At 46.9% G+C, this 18,763-nt stretch overlaps 1 protein-coding gene across 1 annotated transcript; it reads right to left on the bottom strand.

Moving 5' to 3' along the window:
• Positions 1–220: 220 nt before the first annotated feature.
• Positions 221–646, bottom strand: LOC135885975 (ribonuclease-like). The gene has a single exon (XM_065413870.1). The coding sequence runs from the start codon at positions 644–646 to the stop codon at positions 221–223; it is 426 nt and encodes a 141-aa protein (XP_065269942.1).
• Positions 647–18,763: the final 18,117 nt, after the last annotated feature.

Here is an 18,763-nt window from a genome sequence, read left to right as displayed (position 1 = left end):
TAGTTCTTAATTAAAGGACAGAGTTTGAGATGGCCACTATTTTTGGCAGCGGGGAGATGACATGGGGCAGCAGAGGGTGGGGGGTGGAAACACCTGTACAATTTGACCTGTGTTCAGAGGTAGGTGAGGAGCTGGGTGCAGGGACAGGTATGGAAGAGTCGGAGCTGGATTGGAGGAATAAGCGGGGTCTCCTGCCTGCCCTCCGTGCCTAGTGCTGGCCCTATATGCTCTTTACATAGAAAACAGGGAGCTCACGCCAGCAGGAGATGATGATTTTTTGTTCTGCGCTGATCCCGGTGTAAGAGATGCTCCAGGGGTTAAATGTGCAGGTGGTGATGTTGAAGGGACTCGTGCTCTTGTACTGGTAGGGCCCGCTGGCTACCCCATCTGTCGTGCAGACTTTGCTGATGTTCTCGGCTGTTGCATGGATGAAGGTGTTGGCGTATTTCCAGTACATCACCCGGTCCCACATCATCCTGTTGCAGTAGGCGTTGTTGTTGGTGGCGACGGTCTTGGGGAAGTCCACATGTTCTTTCCGGAATATATCGTTCAGGGGGTTCCACCTCTGCCCAAGGGTCAGAGCCACACAGGCAGCCAGCAGTGCAAGGGTCAGCAGGAGCACAGGGCGGGGTCCGCTTGGAGCCATGGCTGTGTCTGTCGCTGGATCGACCTGCAGCGTGGACAAAAGGGGAAGATTATTGAGCACCACTTCAATAACCACTGGATCATGCTGCCTCCCAGAAATAAACCCTGCAGTTGCAGCCCCATGTGACACTGTTCTCTGCTCTCTCCCGGCTGGTGGAATCTCCGGCAACTTACCCAAGTCCTTGTTCCTTCACTGCTGTTGGAGCGATGGATCCCAGCCTCTGCTGAGCTGAACCTCACCGTGATCCTCCTGCCTGTCTGTGAACAGGTTATATAGAGGCCCAGTGAGACATGGAGGGGGAGGAGTGGGCGAGGAAATCCAATAAACAATTGGGTAAGGACAATTTCCTGATATCTTGCAATTAAAAGTAGTGGCCCAGCAGGCCAGGCATGGTTGGGGAACAAACAGCACATGTCCTGGTAATAATAGTGGGCCACACAGACTTCACAATGGGGTAGCTGCCCCAGCTGCCCCAGCCCACCAGGGACCCTGGCATGTACACTGGTCAACAACCTGTGCTAAAGTCCAGGCTACTATGTCTCCACTGCTGTTGTTACCCATACTAGCTAGATTAAAGCTAGTGTAGGAACACCCACCCGTGTTGCAATCACACCTTCGTTTGCAGTGTAGATGGACCTCGAACCCTAACCCACTGGGACCTTCCTAATCCAGTCTTATTCTGGAAAATCACAGCTCTACCGGTGCCCCCCCATCCTGTTTTATCCCCTCCTGCTCTCCCAGCCCTAGGCACCGCACACACTGCTCTACCAATGCTCCTCAATCCTGACCTGGTGCCCCCTGCTGCCCTAGTCCTGGGGTCCATTGAAATAGTTTATGGACTATTTGGGCCCAGAGAGTCAAAATTTTTTATGTGACCATGTCACTGTCCAACTTCAAACTGTTCGACAAGGTTCAGGGTTTGGCATCCAGAGCCCTCGGCCTGCTCAGTCCCATGGCAAACAAACTGTTAACTACCCTTCTATTAAAGATACAGAAAAGAAGGACAAACAGCTATTTCTTTCCAGGTCAAGTGTGTTTAAATAGGGTTTTTTTTTCTTTACACACATCGTTTGTTCCCTTTAGTTGGAGTGACGGTTTTTAGAAGGAACCGAAGTGCCCCAAAGTGTCATAGAAGCTACAGATGGTAATAACAGTCCTTTTGGGGGAAAAGAGAAATTAGTTGAGATGGTCAGGAGGTGTGGTGGGTAAAGTCCAATCCTGTGTCCTAGAAGCAAAACCAGACACACCCACTAAAGAGGAGAGAAAATATAGCGTCTGTCTCTGGTGTTGATTCTCATTTGCAACCTTACTGCTAGGGAAACACCGGGCACTCCGAGACCTGACAAACCCGTACCAGCTGTTCAGGGCATTGTTTTTACCTGTGTCTTTGGTTACTGGCTCACCGCAGTGTTGCAAAACATTCAGTGTTCTCCGGCTAAGCCAGACTCTTATTAGGCAGAAGGAGAAAGGAGAGGGAAAGAAAAGAGAAAAAAATATGGTGGGGAGGGAGAAGACAAAGGGTACGTCTACAGGACAAAGAGAAACCCGTGACATGGAGTCTCAGAGCTTGGGTCAATTGACTCTGACGTTCAGGTGTGGGATGGAGCCTGGGAACTGCCCCACTGTCCAGGTTTCAGAGCCGGGACCCAGCGCCATGGTTTTGTCTTTTCAGTGCAGACATATCTCAGTCTCCCATGCCAGGTGGTGGCTGGGGTTGGGCCAAAGCCGGTCAAGGAGCCATGTCAACTCGTTCCCTCTCTCTGGCCCGGCCTGGTCAGGACGTCTCTCGGGATTAGGATGAAGGAGGCCCAGGGGTGTCATGCTGGATCCTGTGCTCCCAGGAGATGGCCCACAAGGCAGCCATGATGGTAAAGCTCACTCCTTCCCCTGTGTTCGGTCAGTGATTGTTGCATTCGCTTCCTCTCCTACGTTAGTTTTTCTCCCCAACTTGCTTGTTTATAAGGATCCCAGAAGGAAGCGATGGGTGGAACCATATTTTCCGGTTCACTAGTGAGGCCTTATTCCCCACACACCAGTTTTGGTCCTTTGATTTCCAGCCCCACACTTCTCTCGTTCACCAGCCATGATCCAAACACAGTCTTGAGTGATGGCCGGGGGCCTGTTTGGGCTCATTTAATGAGTTTCACTTTGCAACTTTTCCGCTCAACCTTTATTGTTATTTGTGACTGGACATTTGGTAAAGCTTTCACTCTTCACAGCTGAGTTTAATACTACGGTACATTTGTAGGCCCAATTACTACAACAGCTCCCCACCCCGTGTAGCTCTGCCGGTGCCCCTAAATCCTGACCCACAATGCACTGTAAAGGGACTAAAAGAACTGGACACCATGATAATTAGTGGGGAACTGGGTGTTTAAATCCCTTTGATGGTGGCAATCAGAGCACATGAACCCCTTGGGCTGCTGTGCTGTCATTTCAGGAAGGAAGAAGATTAGCCAGCACCAGTAGATCAGACTCCCCCAGTGAGACTTGAACTCATAACACCTGATTGCCAGAACTGATGTGTGAATCACTGGGATAGCAATAGGCATCAGCTGTCAGGAGAATATGACTACATGTGGGGGTGAGGTGATGACATATATAATTCACATCCCGCCATCCAAGTGATACGTGATTCTTTCCCTGCAGGATAAGAGCAATTCTCTGAAGGAAGAAGAACTCCCACTGGATGCCGTTGGGTGCCTGCCCTATTTCTGAGAGGCAGAAATGTTCCCTTGGGATTTTAATAGTGAATGAAGGAGAGGGAGATGGGGAAGGACACAATGAGAGAGAGAGAGATTTACAGCTGAGAGGTGTTCTTGGATTAGGAACTGTTTCTGATATTTTCAAGGCAACAGGTTGGGTTGTGAGTTTTGGCTTCTCCCCCATTGGCTCTAGGCAAAGGAAGGAAGGAAAGAGACACTCGGAGCAATGCACTAAAGCACACAAGATTCAAACACACACATGAAACAACACCAGAGATAGGGTTCTGACACATCCAAGAGAGAGGCATAACCACACACAACACAAATGCGTCGACAATAGATACAAAGACTCACGAGGAAGGGGAGGCATGCAAGAGGCACATATGGGCAACATATGTGCGCACACACACACACACACACACACACACACACACACCCAGCACATAAACATGAGACACAGAAGAGTCACACAAGCCATGGGTTCAAATACACAGAATACAAACTCACATTAGGCAAAACTTGAAATGCACAAGATGGATTCACACACGAGCCCAATGTGATATGTGAAAAGGTGGGACGCTTCCAAAAAGAGCTTTGGGTTTTTAGCTTTTGAGCAGTGAATACCCGTGGAAAGATGCTCATCCTGAGATAGTTTATTGCCATCAATGGAGAGAAATTAACGATATGGGTGTACCTGAATTCATACTAGTGGTTGTTCTGGCATAATGGCTAAACTGGTACAAAACCTGACCTCTGTTTATCCACATCCATCTCTCTCTCTCAGATTACATTGGTGCCCATCCCATTGTGAGAGTCTCTGAAGACTGATAGTTACTACAGGACCGTAGGAAGTTGTTATTACCACATTCCCAGAAGGTATGATTAATGGAGCCACCAGGTATAATTACCATGCAGATTGGGAATCTAGGGCCCATATTTCCTTGTAGTCTTACAAGCTTCTGAACTAGCTAATGGCCTAGTTAGGGTCACAACTTCCCTGTTCAGCTGGTAGCTCTTCTGTCTAGAGGAAGCTACCAGGGGCACAGCCACTGTAGACTTGATTCTGACCAACAGGAAGGAATAGGTTGTGTAGGTGAAGGTGGAAGGTAATTTGGGAGAAAGTGGCCACGAAATGATAGGAAAGGAAGGAGTAGCAGAATAAGGATGATTGACTTAAAAAAGCAGCCTTTAACAAATTCTGAGAACTGGAAGGTAAGGTGCCATGGGCAGAAGGAGTTCAGGATTGCTTGAAGTTTCTCAAGGAGACAATATTAAAGGCATGTCTGCAGACTATCCCGACCTGAAGGAAAGATAGAAAGAATAATCAGAGGCCAACGTGGCTCCATGACCTGAAAATCAAAATGGAATGCTACAAACATTGGAAAGATGGACAAATAGCTAAGGAGGAGTACAAAAGAGTATCTCCAGCACGTAGGGGCAAGAATCAGAAATGCTAAGGCACAAAAAGAGCCACACCTAGCCAGGGACACAAAAGGATATGAGAAGTGGCTTTTGAAATACATTAGGAGTAATATAATGATGAAGAGATGTGTTGGAAGGGAGCTAATAACTGATGACATCAAGAAGTCTGATAAGTTTAATGCCTGTTTTGCTCCAATCTCCACTAAAAAGGTTAATGGTGACCAGATGCACAACACAATTCAAATTAACAACAAGGAGAAAGGAATGCAAGCCAATATAGGGAAAGAACAGGCTAAAAATATTTTGATAACTTAGATATGTTCAGTTTGGCAGGGCCCTGCTGGAATTCATGGCAGGACACTTAAGGAACAAGCTAAAGCAATCTTGGAACCATTGGCAATTATCTCTGAGAATTCCTGGAGGATGGGTGTGGTCCCAGAGAACTGCAAAAAGGCAAACATACTACCTGTCTTTTAAAAGAGAACAAAGATGACCTGGAAAATTATAGACTAATCAGCTTCACTTTGTTACCCGGAAAGATTGGGGAAATGTATTAAAAATGAATGTTTAAGCACCTAGAGGATAATAGGGTTATAAGGAATAGCCAGCGTGGATTTGTCAAGTCAGTATCATGCCAAACCAACCTAATTTCCTTCTTTGACAGGGTCAGTGCCATAGTGGATAAAGGGGGAGCAGTAGACATGATAGATCTTAATTTTAGTAAGGCTTTTGACACAGTCCTACATGACATTCTCATAAGCAAACTATGGAAATGTGGTTGAAATGAAATTACTAGAAGGTGGATTCAAAAGTGGTTGAAAATCCAGACTCAAAGAGTAGTTATGAATAGTTCACTGCCAAACTGGGGGGATGTATCTAGTGGGTCCTGCAGGGGTCAGTCCTGGGTCCGGTATTATTCTATATTTTCATTAATGACTCGGATCATGGAGTAGAGAGTATGCTTATAAAATTTGCAGATGACACCAAGTTGGGAGAGGTTGCAAGCACTTTGGAGGACAGGATTTGAATTAAAAATGGCCTTGCCAAATTGGAATATTATTCTCTGTTCAGCAAGTTGAATTCAATAAAGACAAGTGCAAAGTACTACACTTAGGAGGGAAAATTCAAATGCACAACTACCAAAAGGGGAATAACTGGCTAGGTGGTGGCACTGTGGAAAAGGATCTGGGGATTATAGTGGATCGCAACAAATTAAATATGAGTCAACAATGTGATGCAGTTGCAAAAAAGGCTAATATCATTCTGGGGTTTATTAACAGAAGTGTCGTATGTAAAACACGGGAGGTAATTGTCCCGCTCTGCTTACCACTGGTGAGGCTGCAGCTGAAGTACTGTGTCTAATTCTGGGTGCCGCACTTTAGGGAAGAGGTGGACAAATTGGAGATAGTCCAGAGGAGAGCAACAAAAATGATCAAAGGTTTAGAAAACCTGAGCTATGAGGAAAGGTTAAAAAAACTGGGCATGGTTATTCTTGAGAGACGAAGACTGAGGTGGGACTTGATACAGTCTTCCAATATGTTAAGGGCTCTTATAAAGAGGATGGGGATCAATTGGTCTCCAAAGACAAGAAGGAATGGGCTTAATCTGCAGCAAGGGAGATTCAAGTTAGATATTAGGAAAAACTTTTTAACTACAGGGATAGTTAAGCTCTGGAATAAGCTGCCAAAGGAAGTTGTTATAACCCTCTCTGTTATAAATTGTTGCCTTATTTCCCTTATATGTGCCTTATTGTCTAGCTTCCACTTCCAGCCATTGGATCATTTTATATCTTTGCCTGGTCGATTGAAGAGCCCTTTATCAAATATTTGTTCCCTATGTAGGTTCCCCATAATTTTCGTGGCTCTTCTCTGACCCCGCTCCAGTTTGTCAACATCTTTCTTGAATTGTGGGCACCAGAACTGGACACAGGATTCCAGCAGCAGTCGCACCAATACCAACTTCCAAGGTAAAATAACCCCTCTGCTCCTACTGGAGATTCCCTTTGGTTGTGCATCTCAGGATTGCATTAGCTCTTTTGGCCACAGCATCATACTCAGCTGATTCTCCACCACGACCCCAAAATCTTTTTCAGAGTCACTGATTCCCAGAGTAGAGTCCCTCATCCTGCAAGTCTGGCCTGTGTTCTTTGTTACTTGAGGTATAGCTTTACATTTTCCCCCCAAATACAGAACAGAAATATTTATCGAACACTTCTGCCTTGTCTGAATTATAAACTTTATTCAGGATAATTCTATACTAGATTTCATTCTGATGAATATAAATGAATTGGTCATCAAACAGAAAAATAAGAGTTTGATGCTGTGAAGTTACATCTAGGTTATGAAGAAAGTTGCTGTGACAATATTTGTTTGTTTGTTTGCTTGTGTGCAGGGCTGGCTCCAGGGTTTTGGCCGCCTCAAGCGGTGCAAAAAAAAAAAAAAAAAGCCGCGACCGCGATCTGTGGCGGCAATTCGGCGGGAGGTCCTTCGCTCTGAGCGGGAGTGAGGGACCGTCCGCCAAATTGCCGCCGAATAGCTGGACCTTCCGCCCCTCTCCGGAGTGGCCGCCCCAAGCACCTGCTTGGCAAGCTGGTGCCTGGAGCCGGCCCTGCTTGTGTGGCTTTTCTTCCATGCAAAATTTTGACTTTTCAGCAAAGAACAAAAAAAGAGAATTTCACAAAATTCAAACAGAAAATAACTTCTCATGAACTGGTGGGGCAGAACTGTTTTGCACACTCAGAGCTCTGTCGACTTCCCTCACTCTTGACCCACAGGCCCCAGCTATCCCAACCCGAGGCTCCTTCTCACCACAGCTCTGCTGGTGCTCCTCAATCCCGTCCTGTGGCCTCACACCGTCCCCACCACAAACATCTTCGCACCTTCCTTGTAGGCCATGCCACCTTTGGAGCCAGCTCAACAGGTTCAGGCATGGCATGGTTTGCTATGCTAATACTGACCATGTCTGGGCACACGAAGGGCAGCCCACTGTCCATCCATGGTACTGTGGAGGATGCTGCACATGTGCTGAATGGTTGCTTTCTTCATGCAGGGCTCCCTTGAGGTCTTCTCCAGATGAACACTGCAGACTCAGAGGCCACGGATCGGCTCCAGCCTATGTAGCTGTTTTTTAAATCTAGCCTTGCATGTTTTGCTCACAGGCAATCTCCACATATAGACATGGACTGGTGAACGCTGCTTCTCATATGACTATCAGGCCATCATGGTTTTGAAAGCACATCAGAAAGAGAGGGAGAGAAAGACGCACATCCAAACACACCAAGGGATGAGATTTTTTCAGGCACCTAAAGGATTTGGATGCCATAAAAAACAGTGGGAAACTTGGCGTGTAAATTTCTTGGGGGATTTGAAGGTGGCAAGCCCAGCACATGTACCCATTGGGCTTCAGTGTTCACAGTTCAGGAAGAGAGGAGATTAGCCGGCTTCTGGTAGATCAGACTCCCCCAGAACAAATTGCAAATGGCCCCATCTAGAACTGAACAACACTTACTACCAAAACTAGTGCTTTAACCATTGATCCGGCAATGGAGTCATGTGATTGTGTTAGCCCTGGAATAGCAGGACAAAGGGTGATGTGATGACAAACATTGCACATTGTAGCACCTAAGTTCTACCTTATTCTTTCCCTGCAGGATAAGAGCAATTCTCTGAAGGAAGAAAAACTCCTATTGGATGCCATTGGGTTTCTGCCCTATCTCCGAGGGGAAGAAATGTGTTGGAATTTTAATAGTGAAAGAAGGAGAGAGAGATGGGGAAGGATACAATGAGAGAGAGAGAGAGAGAGAGAGAGAGAGAGAGAGAGAGAGAGAGAGGACTGGTGTAAATTATTTCTTCATGGGACCAAAGCCAGGACTGGAGATTTCGAAGGCAACAGGTTAGGTTCCATTGGGATTTGGGTGGGATTTGTGACTTGATACCGTACTGGTTCTAAGCAAGGTCAGAAAGGTGGTATGTGGAAAGAGACACTTGGAGGTGTGTACTCAGATACACATGCAAGACATAAACACACAGAGGAAACAACACTGGAGACAGACAAGGCTCTGACTGACAAAAGCAAGAGGCACACCCTCACAAAAGCACTGACAAAAGATAAATACACACCAGGCAGAGGAGGAGACATGCAAGATGCACCCAAGACAAACCCACAAAACAGGAGCATACCCACAAAAAACATAGCATGATATGCACAGCACTCACACAAGCAAGGGACTCAACTACACAAAACATCCCCGAGGCACAATATGAGAAGAGAAAAGTGACTCACACAAACACACGCAACACAAACACGGACAAGCCCAAACATGATACATTTAATGATGTGAGGCACAAAAGAAAAAGTTTTGGGTTTTAAGGGTTGAATGTTACTGAGAAGACAGTGGATGCGGTTCCAGATGGTTCCTACCCAATCTCTCATTAAGAGGACAATTAAAGTTGCCCCTCCCCACAAATTAAAAGGTCAACAATGTGTCCAAAGAGAAGCCAAGCTCTGCAAGAAACACAACATGGAAAAATCATGGAGCAGGTCCTCAAGGAATCAATTCTGAAGCACTTAGAGGAGAGGAAAGTGATCAGGAACAGTCAGCATGGATTCACCAAGGGCAAGTCATGCCTGACTAACCTAATTTCCTTCTATGAGGAGATAACTGGCTCTGTGGATGAGGGGAAAGCAGTGGATGTGTTATTCCTTGACTTTAGCAAAGCTTTTGATACAGTCTCCCACAGTATTCTTGCCAACAAGTTAAAGAAGTATGGCTGGATGAATGGACTATAAGGTGGATAGAAAGCTGGCTAGATCGTCGGGCTCAACGGGTAGTGATCAATGGCTCCATGTCTAGTTGGCAGCCGGTTTCAAGTGGAGTGCCCCAGGGGTCGGTCCTGGGGCCGGTTTTGTTCAATATCTTCATTAATGATCTGGAGGATGGCGTGGACTGCACTCTCAGCAAGTTTTCAGATGACACTAAACTGGGAGGAGTGGTAGATACGCTGGAGGGTAGGGACAGGATACAGAGGGACCTAGACAAATTAGAGGAATTGGCCAAAAGAAACCTGTTGAGGTTCAACAAGGACAAGTGCAGAGTCCTGCACTTAGGACGGAAGAATCCCATGCACTGTTACAGACTAGGGACCGAATGGCTAGGCAGCAGTTCTGCAGAAAAGGATCTAGGGGTTACAGTGGACGAGAAGCTGGGTATGAGTCAACAGTGTGCCCTTGTTGCCAAGAAGGCAAACGGCATTTTGGGCTGTATAAGTAGGGGCATTGCCAGCAGATCGAGGGATGTGATCGTTCCCCTCTATTCGACATTGGTGAGGCCTCACCTGGAGTACTGTGTCCAGTTTTGGGCCCCACACTACAAGAAGGATGTGGAAAAATTGGAAAGAGTCGAGCGGAGGGCAACAAAAATGATTAGGGGGCTGGAGCACATGACTTATGAGGAGAGGCTGAGGGAACTGGGATTGTTTAGTCTGCAGAAGAGAAGAATGAGGGGGGATTTGATAGCTGCTTTCAACTACCTGAAAGGGGGTTCCAAAGAGGATGGATCTAGACTGTTCGCAGTGGTAGCAGATGACAGAACAAGGAGTAATGGTCTCAAGTTGCAGTTGGGGAGGTTTAGGTTGGATATTAGGAAAAAACTTTTTCACTAGGAGGGTGGTGAAGCACTGGAATGAGTTACCTAGGGAGGTGGTGGAATCTCCTTCCTTAGAGGTTTTTAAGGTCCGGCTTGACAAAGCCCTGGCTGGGATGATTTAGTTGGGGATTGGTCCTGCTTTGAGCAGGGGGTTGGACTAGATGACCTCCTGAGGTCCCTTCCAACCCTGATATTCTATGATTCTATGATTCTATGATTTTCCCCTACAGTAGGAGCATAGACGTTAATCAAAAAAAGATGTTAGTTGCTCAAAAATAGCTTGGCCCATCAATACGCTGCCTGGAACAGCTTTCAGCATAACCACTGAACCAGGCTTAACTCTGTCCGCAAGGAGACTGGCAAATCCTGCAGGAGAATTTAACCTGTGGCCCTGGGTTGCCGAATTTTGCCTCCAGACTTTACCTGTGTGGTGTAGGGTGTCCTAGCTCTGGGGAAGGTGACTGGGTTTAAAAATGGGCAGTTGAGGAGGGGATTGTAGTGAGAGGTGTTTTTGTCCGGTAGTGTCCCTCCTTTTTCAAAGAAGCTGCTGGCCGGAGACATGACTTGTTAGGGCAATTTCACTGCCCTATTAGCAGGATTCCTGTGGCTGTAACACCCTGGATGTTAGCCATGTCCTGTCCTCTTGCAGGCAGGATTTTATCATATTAAACAATGCTTCCGAGGCTCTCAAAGTCTCCCTGACATACAGGATTGGGGAGTGTGAATCCCTTTTGTCTGCGGCTACTGAGGACATGGCCTGTTTTGCGCTGTGGGATCTTGACACATCTGGTTAATCAGTGCCCTAAGAAGAGGCCAGCTAGTCCTGGGAATGTGGGGGTTTCTGAGAGTACAGCACAGGATGGGGTAGGGCGACCAGATGTCCCAATTTTATAGGGACAGTCCCAATTTTGGGGGCTTTTTCTTATATAGGCACCTATTACCCCCCACCCCCATCCCAATTTTTCACACTTGCCCTCTGGTCACCCTAGGATGGGGTGACTGTGGCAGAGCCTAGTTCTGGGGGGTTAGCACCCCCTTTATAATCTAGGGGGAGATGGCATTATTGGGTCTGTATCTCCTGATGCAGTGGCCTCTTGCCATGAGCCTGCCTGACAAATGGAGGCTGAGCCAGTTACTATGGGATCCGCAGACCACCCTCTGGTCTCTCTGAGGTTTTCTCCCTTGAGGTTGGTACTGAGTCTGAATTGGAGGGTGTGGGGAATGACAAAATCACAGATTTTTTGGGTCCTGAACTCCCTGAGTGGGGCTACACACCTGATACTACTGGTAGGTTTCTGCATGAGATAAAGGTGGACTAGTGGTGATAGATTGGTTTCCTGACCTTCCAGTGCTTTGGTTGCTTGCTCAGTACCTGATGAAATGTGTCTCTGTGGCCTGTTCTACACTACGACTTTAATTCGGATTTAGCAGCGTTAAATCGAATTAACCCTGCACCCATCCACACAACGGAGCCATTTATTTCGAAATAAAATCGATTTCTGTACTCCACCCCGACTAGCGGAGTAGCGCCAAAATCGATTTTGTCATTTCGAATTAGGGTTAGTGTGGCCGCAATTCGATGGTATTGGCCTCCGGGAGCTGTCCCAGAGTGCACCATTGTGACCGCTCTGGACAGCAATCTGAACTCGCATGCACTGGCCAGGTAGACAGGAAAAGCCCCAGGAAAATTTGAATTTCATTTCCTGTTTGCCCAGCGTGGAGAGCACAGGTGACCACAGATAGCTCAGCTCATCAGCACAGGTAACCATGCAGGCTGATAATCGAAAAAGAGCACCAGCATGGACCGTACGGGAGGTACTGGATCTGATCGCTATATGGGGAGAGGATTCAGTGCTAGTAGAACTTCGTTCGAAAAGACGAAATGCCAAAACTTTTGAAAAAATCTCCAAGGGCATGATGGAGAGAGGCCACAATAGGGACTCAGATCAGTGCTGCGTGAAAGTCAAGGAGCTCAGACAAGCCTATCAAAAAACAAAGGAGGCAAACGGTCGCTCCGGGTCAGAGCCGCGGACATGCCGCTTCTACGCCGAGCTGCATGCAATTCTAGGGGGGGGGCCGCCACCACTACCCCACCTGTGACCATGGATTCCGGGTCGGGGATAGTCTCATCAGCTACACCTGAGGATTCTGTGGATGGGGAAGAGGAGGAGGAGGAGGAGGAGGACAAGCTTGCAGAGAGCACCCAGCACTCCGTTCTCCCCAACAGCCAGGATCTTTTTCTCAGCCTGACTGAAGTACCCTCCCAACCCAGTATCCAAGACCATGACCCCATGGTAGGGACCTCAGGTGAGTTTACCATTTAAAATATAAAACTTGTTTTAAAAGCAAGCGTTTTTTAATGATTACTTTGCCCTGAGGACTTGGGATGCATTCGCGGCCAGTACAGCTACTGGAAAAGTCTGTTAACGTGTCTGGGGATGGAGCGGAAATCCTCCAGGGACATCTCCATGAAGCTCTCCTGGAGGTACTCCAAAAGCCTTGCCACAAGGTTTCTGGGCAGTGCAGCCTTATTCCGTCCTCCATGGTAGGACACTTGACCACGCCATGCTTGCATAATCTGGTATCATTGCCTGACAAAGCCTGGCAGCGTATGGTCCCGGTGTTTGCTGGCATTCAAGCAACATCCGTTCTTTATCTTGCTGTGTAATCCTCAGGAGAGTGATATCGCTCATGGTAACCTGGTTGAAATACGGGAACTTAATTAAGGGGACAGAGGTGGCCGTTCCTACTGGGCTGTTTGCCTGTGGCTGAAAAGAAATCCTTCCCTGCAGTTAGCCAAGCACAGGGGGGGGAATTGGCCCTGAGCTTTTCGCGTTTGGCTAGCAGGGATCTTCCCTGTTACCAGCCACGCGGTCGGGGGAGGGGTACATTGATCATCCCAGAGAATTTATGGCGGGAGGGGGGGGCGGGGGTGTTAGTTTGGTTCCTGCAGGGATCTTCCCTGATACCTGCCACGCGGTGGGGGGAGGGATAAAGCGATCATCCCAGAGAATTGGATGGGGGGGGGTTAGTTTGTTTTCTGCTGCTGAAGGTTAACAGGAAAACCGCAGCAGTCAACAGGCTTTGCTTGGTATGTGGGAAAGGAGGGCGCAGAAGCTGAAAGACAATGGCTTACCATGGCTGCCTGCAAGCTGAATTATGTTGCCCGGACCTGCGTCTGTGATCTCTAACACCAAAGCCACAGGCACTCAATATTAAGATGGAAAATGCGACCTTGTACTGAAATCACATGTGCTATGTAATGTGAATAGTGTTTTTCACCATGAAAGAGTATAAGCATTGTTCTGTAAAATGTATCAGTTTAAAAACTTCTCTCCTTTCTTTCAACCCTCCCTCCAGCAGCTGCAAATTTTTCAAGCCTCCCTCCTCCGTCCCGAAGGCTATCTCAGATAAGGCGGCGTAGAAAGAGGACGCGAGATGACATGTTCACAGAAATAATGGAATCCACCCGCAATGAAAGAGCTCATTTGAATGAGTGGAAGGACACTGTATCTAAGTACAGGAAAGATGCCAGTGAACGTGAGGTCATGAGGGACGCTCGAGATGAGAGGTGGCAGGCTGCAACGCTGGGGCTGCTGCGTGAGCAAACGGACATGCTCCGGCGTCTGGTGTAGCTTTGGGAATGGCAGCAGGATGACAGAGTGCCGCTGCAGCCGCTGTATAACCTCCCTCCCCCCTCACCATGTTCCATATCCTCCTCACCCAGACGTGTAAGAACGCGGGGGGGGGGGAGGCTCCGTGCACCCTCCCACTCCACCCCAGTGGACAGCCCAACCAAAAGGCTGTCATTATATTGAATTTGTTCAGTGGCCTTTTACTTCCCTCCTATCCTCCTCCCAAACCTCACCCAGATTACCTTCTTGGTTCTGTCCCTATGTTTATAATCACTTAATAAAGAATACATGATTTTTAAACGATAGTGACTTTATTTCCTTTGAAAAAAAGCTGGGGGAATGGGGAGGGTGGGTTCCTTACAGAGAATGAATGAGTCAATAAAGGGGGCGGGTTTTCATGAAGGGAGAAACAAACAGAAATTTCACACTGTAGCCTGGCCAGTCATGAAACTGGTTTTCAAAGCTTCTCTGATGCACAGCGCTTCCTGGTGTGCTCTTCTAATCGCCCTGGTGTCTGGCTGCGCGTAATCAGCAGCCAGGCGATTTGCCTCAGCCTCCCACCCTGCCATAAAGGTCTCCCCCTTACTTTCACAGAGATTGTGGAGCACACAGCAAGCAGAAATAACAATGGGGAGATTTCTTTGGCTGAGGTCAGAGCGAGTCAGTAGCGATCGCCAGCGACCTTTTAAACGGCCAAATGCACATTCTACCACCATTCTGCACTTGCTCAGCCTGTAGTTAAACAGCTCCTGACTCCTGTCCAGGCTGCCTGTGTATGGCTTCATGAGCCATGGCATTAAGGGGTAGGCTGGGTCTCCAAGAATAACTATTGGCATTTCAACATCCCCAACAGTTATTTTCTGGTCCGGGAAGTAAGTCCCTTGCTGCAGCCCTTTAAACAGAGTAGTGTTCCTGAAGACGCGAACATCATGAACCCTTCCCGGCCAGCCCGCGTTGATGTTGGTGAAACGTCCCTTGTGATCCACAAGTGCTTGCAGCACCATTGAAAAGTACCCCTTGCGGTTTATGTTCTGGGTACCCTGGTGCTCCGGTGCCAAGATAGGGATGTGGGTTCCATCTATCGCCCCACCACAGTTAGGGAATCCCATTGCAGCAAAGCCATCCACTATGACCTGCACATCTCCCAGAGTCACTAGCTTTTGTAGCAGCACCTCAGTGATTGCTTTGGCTACTTGCATCACAGCAGCCCCCACAGTAGATTTGCCCACTCCAAATTGATTCCCGACTGACCGGTAGCTGTCTGGCGTTGCAAGCTTCCACAGGGCTATTGCCACTCGCTTCTCAACTGTGAGCGCTGCTTTCATCTTGGTATTCTGGCGCTTCAGGGCAGGGGAAAGCAAGTCACAAAGTTCCAAGAAAGTGCCCTTACGCATGCGAAAGTTTCGCAGCCACTGGGAATCGTCCCACACCTGCAACACTATGCGGTCCCACCAGTCTGTGCTTGTTTCCCGGGCCCAGAATCGGCGTTCCACGGCTATAACCTGCCCCATTAACAGCATGATCTCCAAAGCACCGGGTCCCGCGGTTCGATAGAATTCCATGTCCATATCCTCATCACTCTCGTCGCCGCGCTGCTGTAGCCTGCTCCTCGCCGCCTGGTTTTCCAGGTTCTTGTTCAGCATAAACTGCATGATAAGGCGCAAGGTATTTACAATGTTCATGACTGCTGTCTTGAGCTGAGCGGGCTCCATGCTTGCCGTGGTATGGCGTCTGCACTGTTCACCCAGGAAAAAGGCGCGAAACGGTTGTCTGCCATTGCTTCCTGGAGAGGGGGGAGGATATACCCAGAACCACCCGCGACAATGTTTTTGGCCCCATCAGGCATTGGGATCTCAACCCAGAATTCCAATGGGCGGAGGAGACTGCGGGAACTATGGGATAGCTATGGGATAGCTACCCACAGTGCAACGCTCCAGAAATCGACGCTAGCCTCGGTACATGGATGCACACCACCGAATTAATGTGCTTAGTGTGGCTGCATACATTCGACTTTATACAATCTGTTTTACAAATTCGAATTATATAAATTCGGATTAATCCCATAGTGTAGACATACCCTGTGACTGATTTTGACTGACAGGTATAGATTGAACAAACTGATGACCAAAGTGTATGTCTCTTTGACCAATGGAAATGTTGAGGATTAATGGATATAAGAAAATTTGGTGATTTGGGGGTTGTTATTTTTCTCAGTCTGTTTACTTATTTTTAATGATGAACACTGATCTGATGGGTTATTTTGTTTGTTGCTCTCTGAATATGAATGGGTGTGGGAATTTTAATTTTACCCAATCTGCTGTCTGCTCAGCGACTTGCAACTTTTCTATCCGCTTCTGATCTGACTGATGCGTGGTGACATTTTTGCCCTTACGCATGATGGTACTCTTGGTTGAGTACTAGTGCCAATTCTTTCTCTATGGCCTGCTTGGATTGTTACTATGTTTTTACCCATCCTTTGTCTCATTTGTTTTCTAGTTGTATTGTCACTATTGAGATTTCAAATCATGATTTGGTCTTATTTGTGTTGTCTTTTCCCTCTGTTCAAGAATGTTGCCCATACTGACATTTTAAGAACATCCTGTCTTCCAACGGTGGCCAGTACTAGTGCCTGAGAGGGAATGAACAGAACAGGTAATCATAAAGTGATCCATCCCCTGTTGCCCATTCCCAGCTTCCCAGTTTCTTTTGTTATGTGAATGGGTAAATAACACTTACTTATTCATGTTCTCCACACCATTTGCGATTTTATAGACCTCTATCATATCACCCCTCTGTCATCTCTTTTCTAAGATGAACAGTCCCCATCTTTTTAATCTCTCCTCATAAGAACATAAGTATGGCGATATTGGTCATTGTCCCTTGGTTTTTTGTATCTTGTGTTTATTTTTACTGTTAAATATAGGTTCACAAATAGATGTACGGCATGCCTTTTGAGCTTGGGTCAAGCAAAGTTGGCCACTTTGAAGAGCAGACAATGTAGATTATTTGGTACTGGAGATGGTGTTGATCTTCTTTTTCATTATTATTATTATTATTATTATTATAGTAGTTTTATGCTAAACTTCATTTCAAGTTTAGATAGTCTTTAATACACAATGTAGATCAAATTTTCAGTGGTGGGCAACTGCAAATGTACGTTTTATGGTTAGGGATATGCAACTGTTTTTGAATTTGCATTTTTTTTCTTGTTTTTACTGTGTTTTATGTACTGATTTCTTAAAAGTATTTTAAAGGTCATCTATCCCCATACACACCCATTTTTCTATCTAATTACATGTGTGCCCATCCAATTGTCGGAGTCTCTGAAGACTGGCAGATGTCACAAGACTGTGGGAGGTTGTTATTGCCATGAGCATTCCCAGAAGGTATGATTATGAAGCTGCCAAGCCACCAGATGTTTTTATCATGCAGATCGGGAGATGAGGGCCCACATTTCCTTGCATTCTTAAAAGCTTCTGAATGAGGTAATGTCTTAGTTTCTTTTAGGAAGTAACGCTGGTCCCTGTTCAGCTGGTACTTCTTCTAATGGGAGGAAGTAAACAGAGGCAAAGCCATTTTAGACTTGATTCTGGTCATCAGGGAGGAACTGGTTGCAAATGTGAAGGTAGAAGGAAATATGGGTGAAAGCAATCAAGCAATGATATATGTCATAATTCTAAGGAAAGGACAGAGTGAGCGCAGCAGAATAAGGATGATGGACTTCAAAAAACAAGCTAACAATCTCAGAGAGGTCCCATGGGAATAAGTCTCAGGGATAAAGGAGTTCAGGAGAACTGGTAGTTTCTTAAGGAGACAATATTAAAGGCACATCTGCCAAATATCCTGATGCAAATCAAAGATAGAAAGAAGAGTAACAGGCCAGTATGGCTCCATCAAGGGCTCTTTAATTACCTGAAAACCAGAAAGGAATCCTACAAAAAGTGGAAACCTGGACAAATTGCTAAGGAGCAGTACAAAAGTTCAACAGAGTTATGAATGAGTTATGTCCAAAGCAATAAGAAGAGGCTCTTTAAATACATTAGGAGCAAGAGAAAGATGAAGGAAAGTGTGGGTCCACTACTTAGTGGGGAAGCAAAGGTAATAACTGACATCATCAAGCTAACTGAGGTGTTTCACCTCTGTTTTGCTTCAGTCCTCACTAAAACAGTTAATTTATTTTATTTAGCCTGTGCATAATCATCTAGCCAAGAGGTAGCATCTTTTGTGGCATGATGCAGTTCTTCTAGGCCACCGCTGAACCTAGTCAGCAGGCATTCATCGACAATGTGTATCATTGTCTGTGTTGTGCCGCAGCTGCACAAAGGGCTGTCACGAAGGCCCCAGTGATACTGGTTGGCTGCACAGAGACCTTGCCCGCTTCGGGTTCAACGGGGACCACTGGCAATCGGGCAGGTCAAAACCAGGGGGGCAAATTGTGGGGTCGGTGACAAGGGACTGGTTGGGGATTATAATAGATATCCATTCCTCTTGCCAGAGTGTTTCTGCCGTAACATCCTGGTGTGGCGGATGAGACCATAATGGGTGATCTGACAGCAAACGTGCAACTGATGGTTTAAAAAGGTCATTGTGCAGTGGCAGGCTTGAGTTGGCATGTGTTTTCTCCAGTAACCTACCAGTGGCAACCTCTCATCTGATATGAGGAGGAGCAATATTGGTCAGAATTGGAAGCCATGGGACTGGAGTTGGACGC

This window comes from Emys orbicularis, chromosome 12 (genome assembly GCF_028017835.1).
Source record: "Emys orbicularis isolate rEmyOrb1 chromosome 12, rEmyOrb1.hap1, whole genome shotgun sequence".
Lineage (NCBI taxonomy): Eukaryota > Metazoa > Chordata > Testudines > Emydidae > Emys > Emys orbicularis.
Note: the sequence above shows the minus strand (reverse complement) of the source record. Positions and strands in the feature narration are given on the sequence as shown.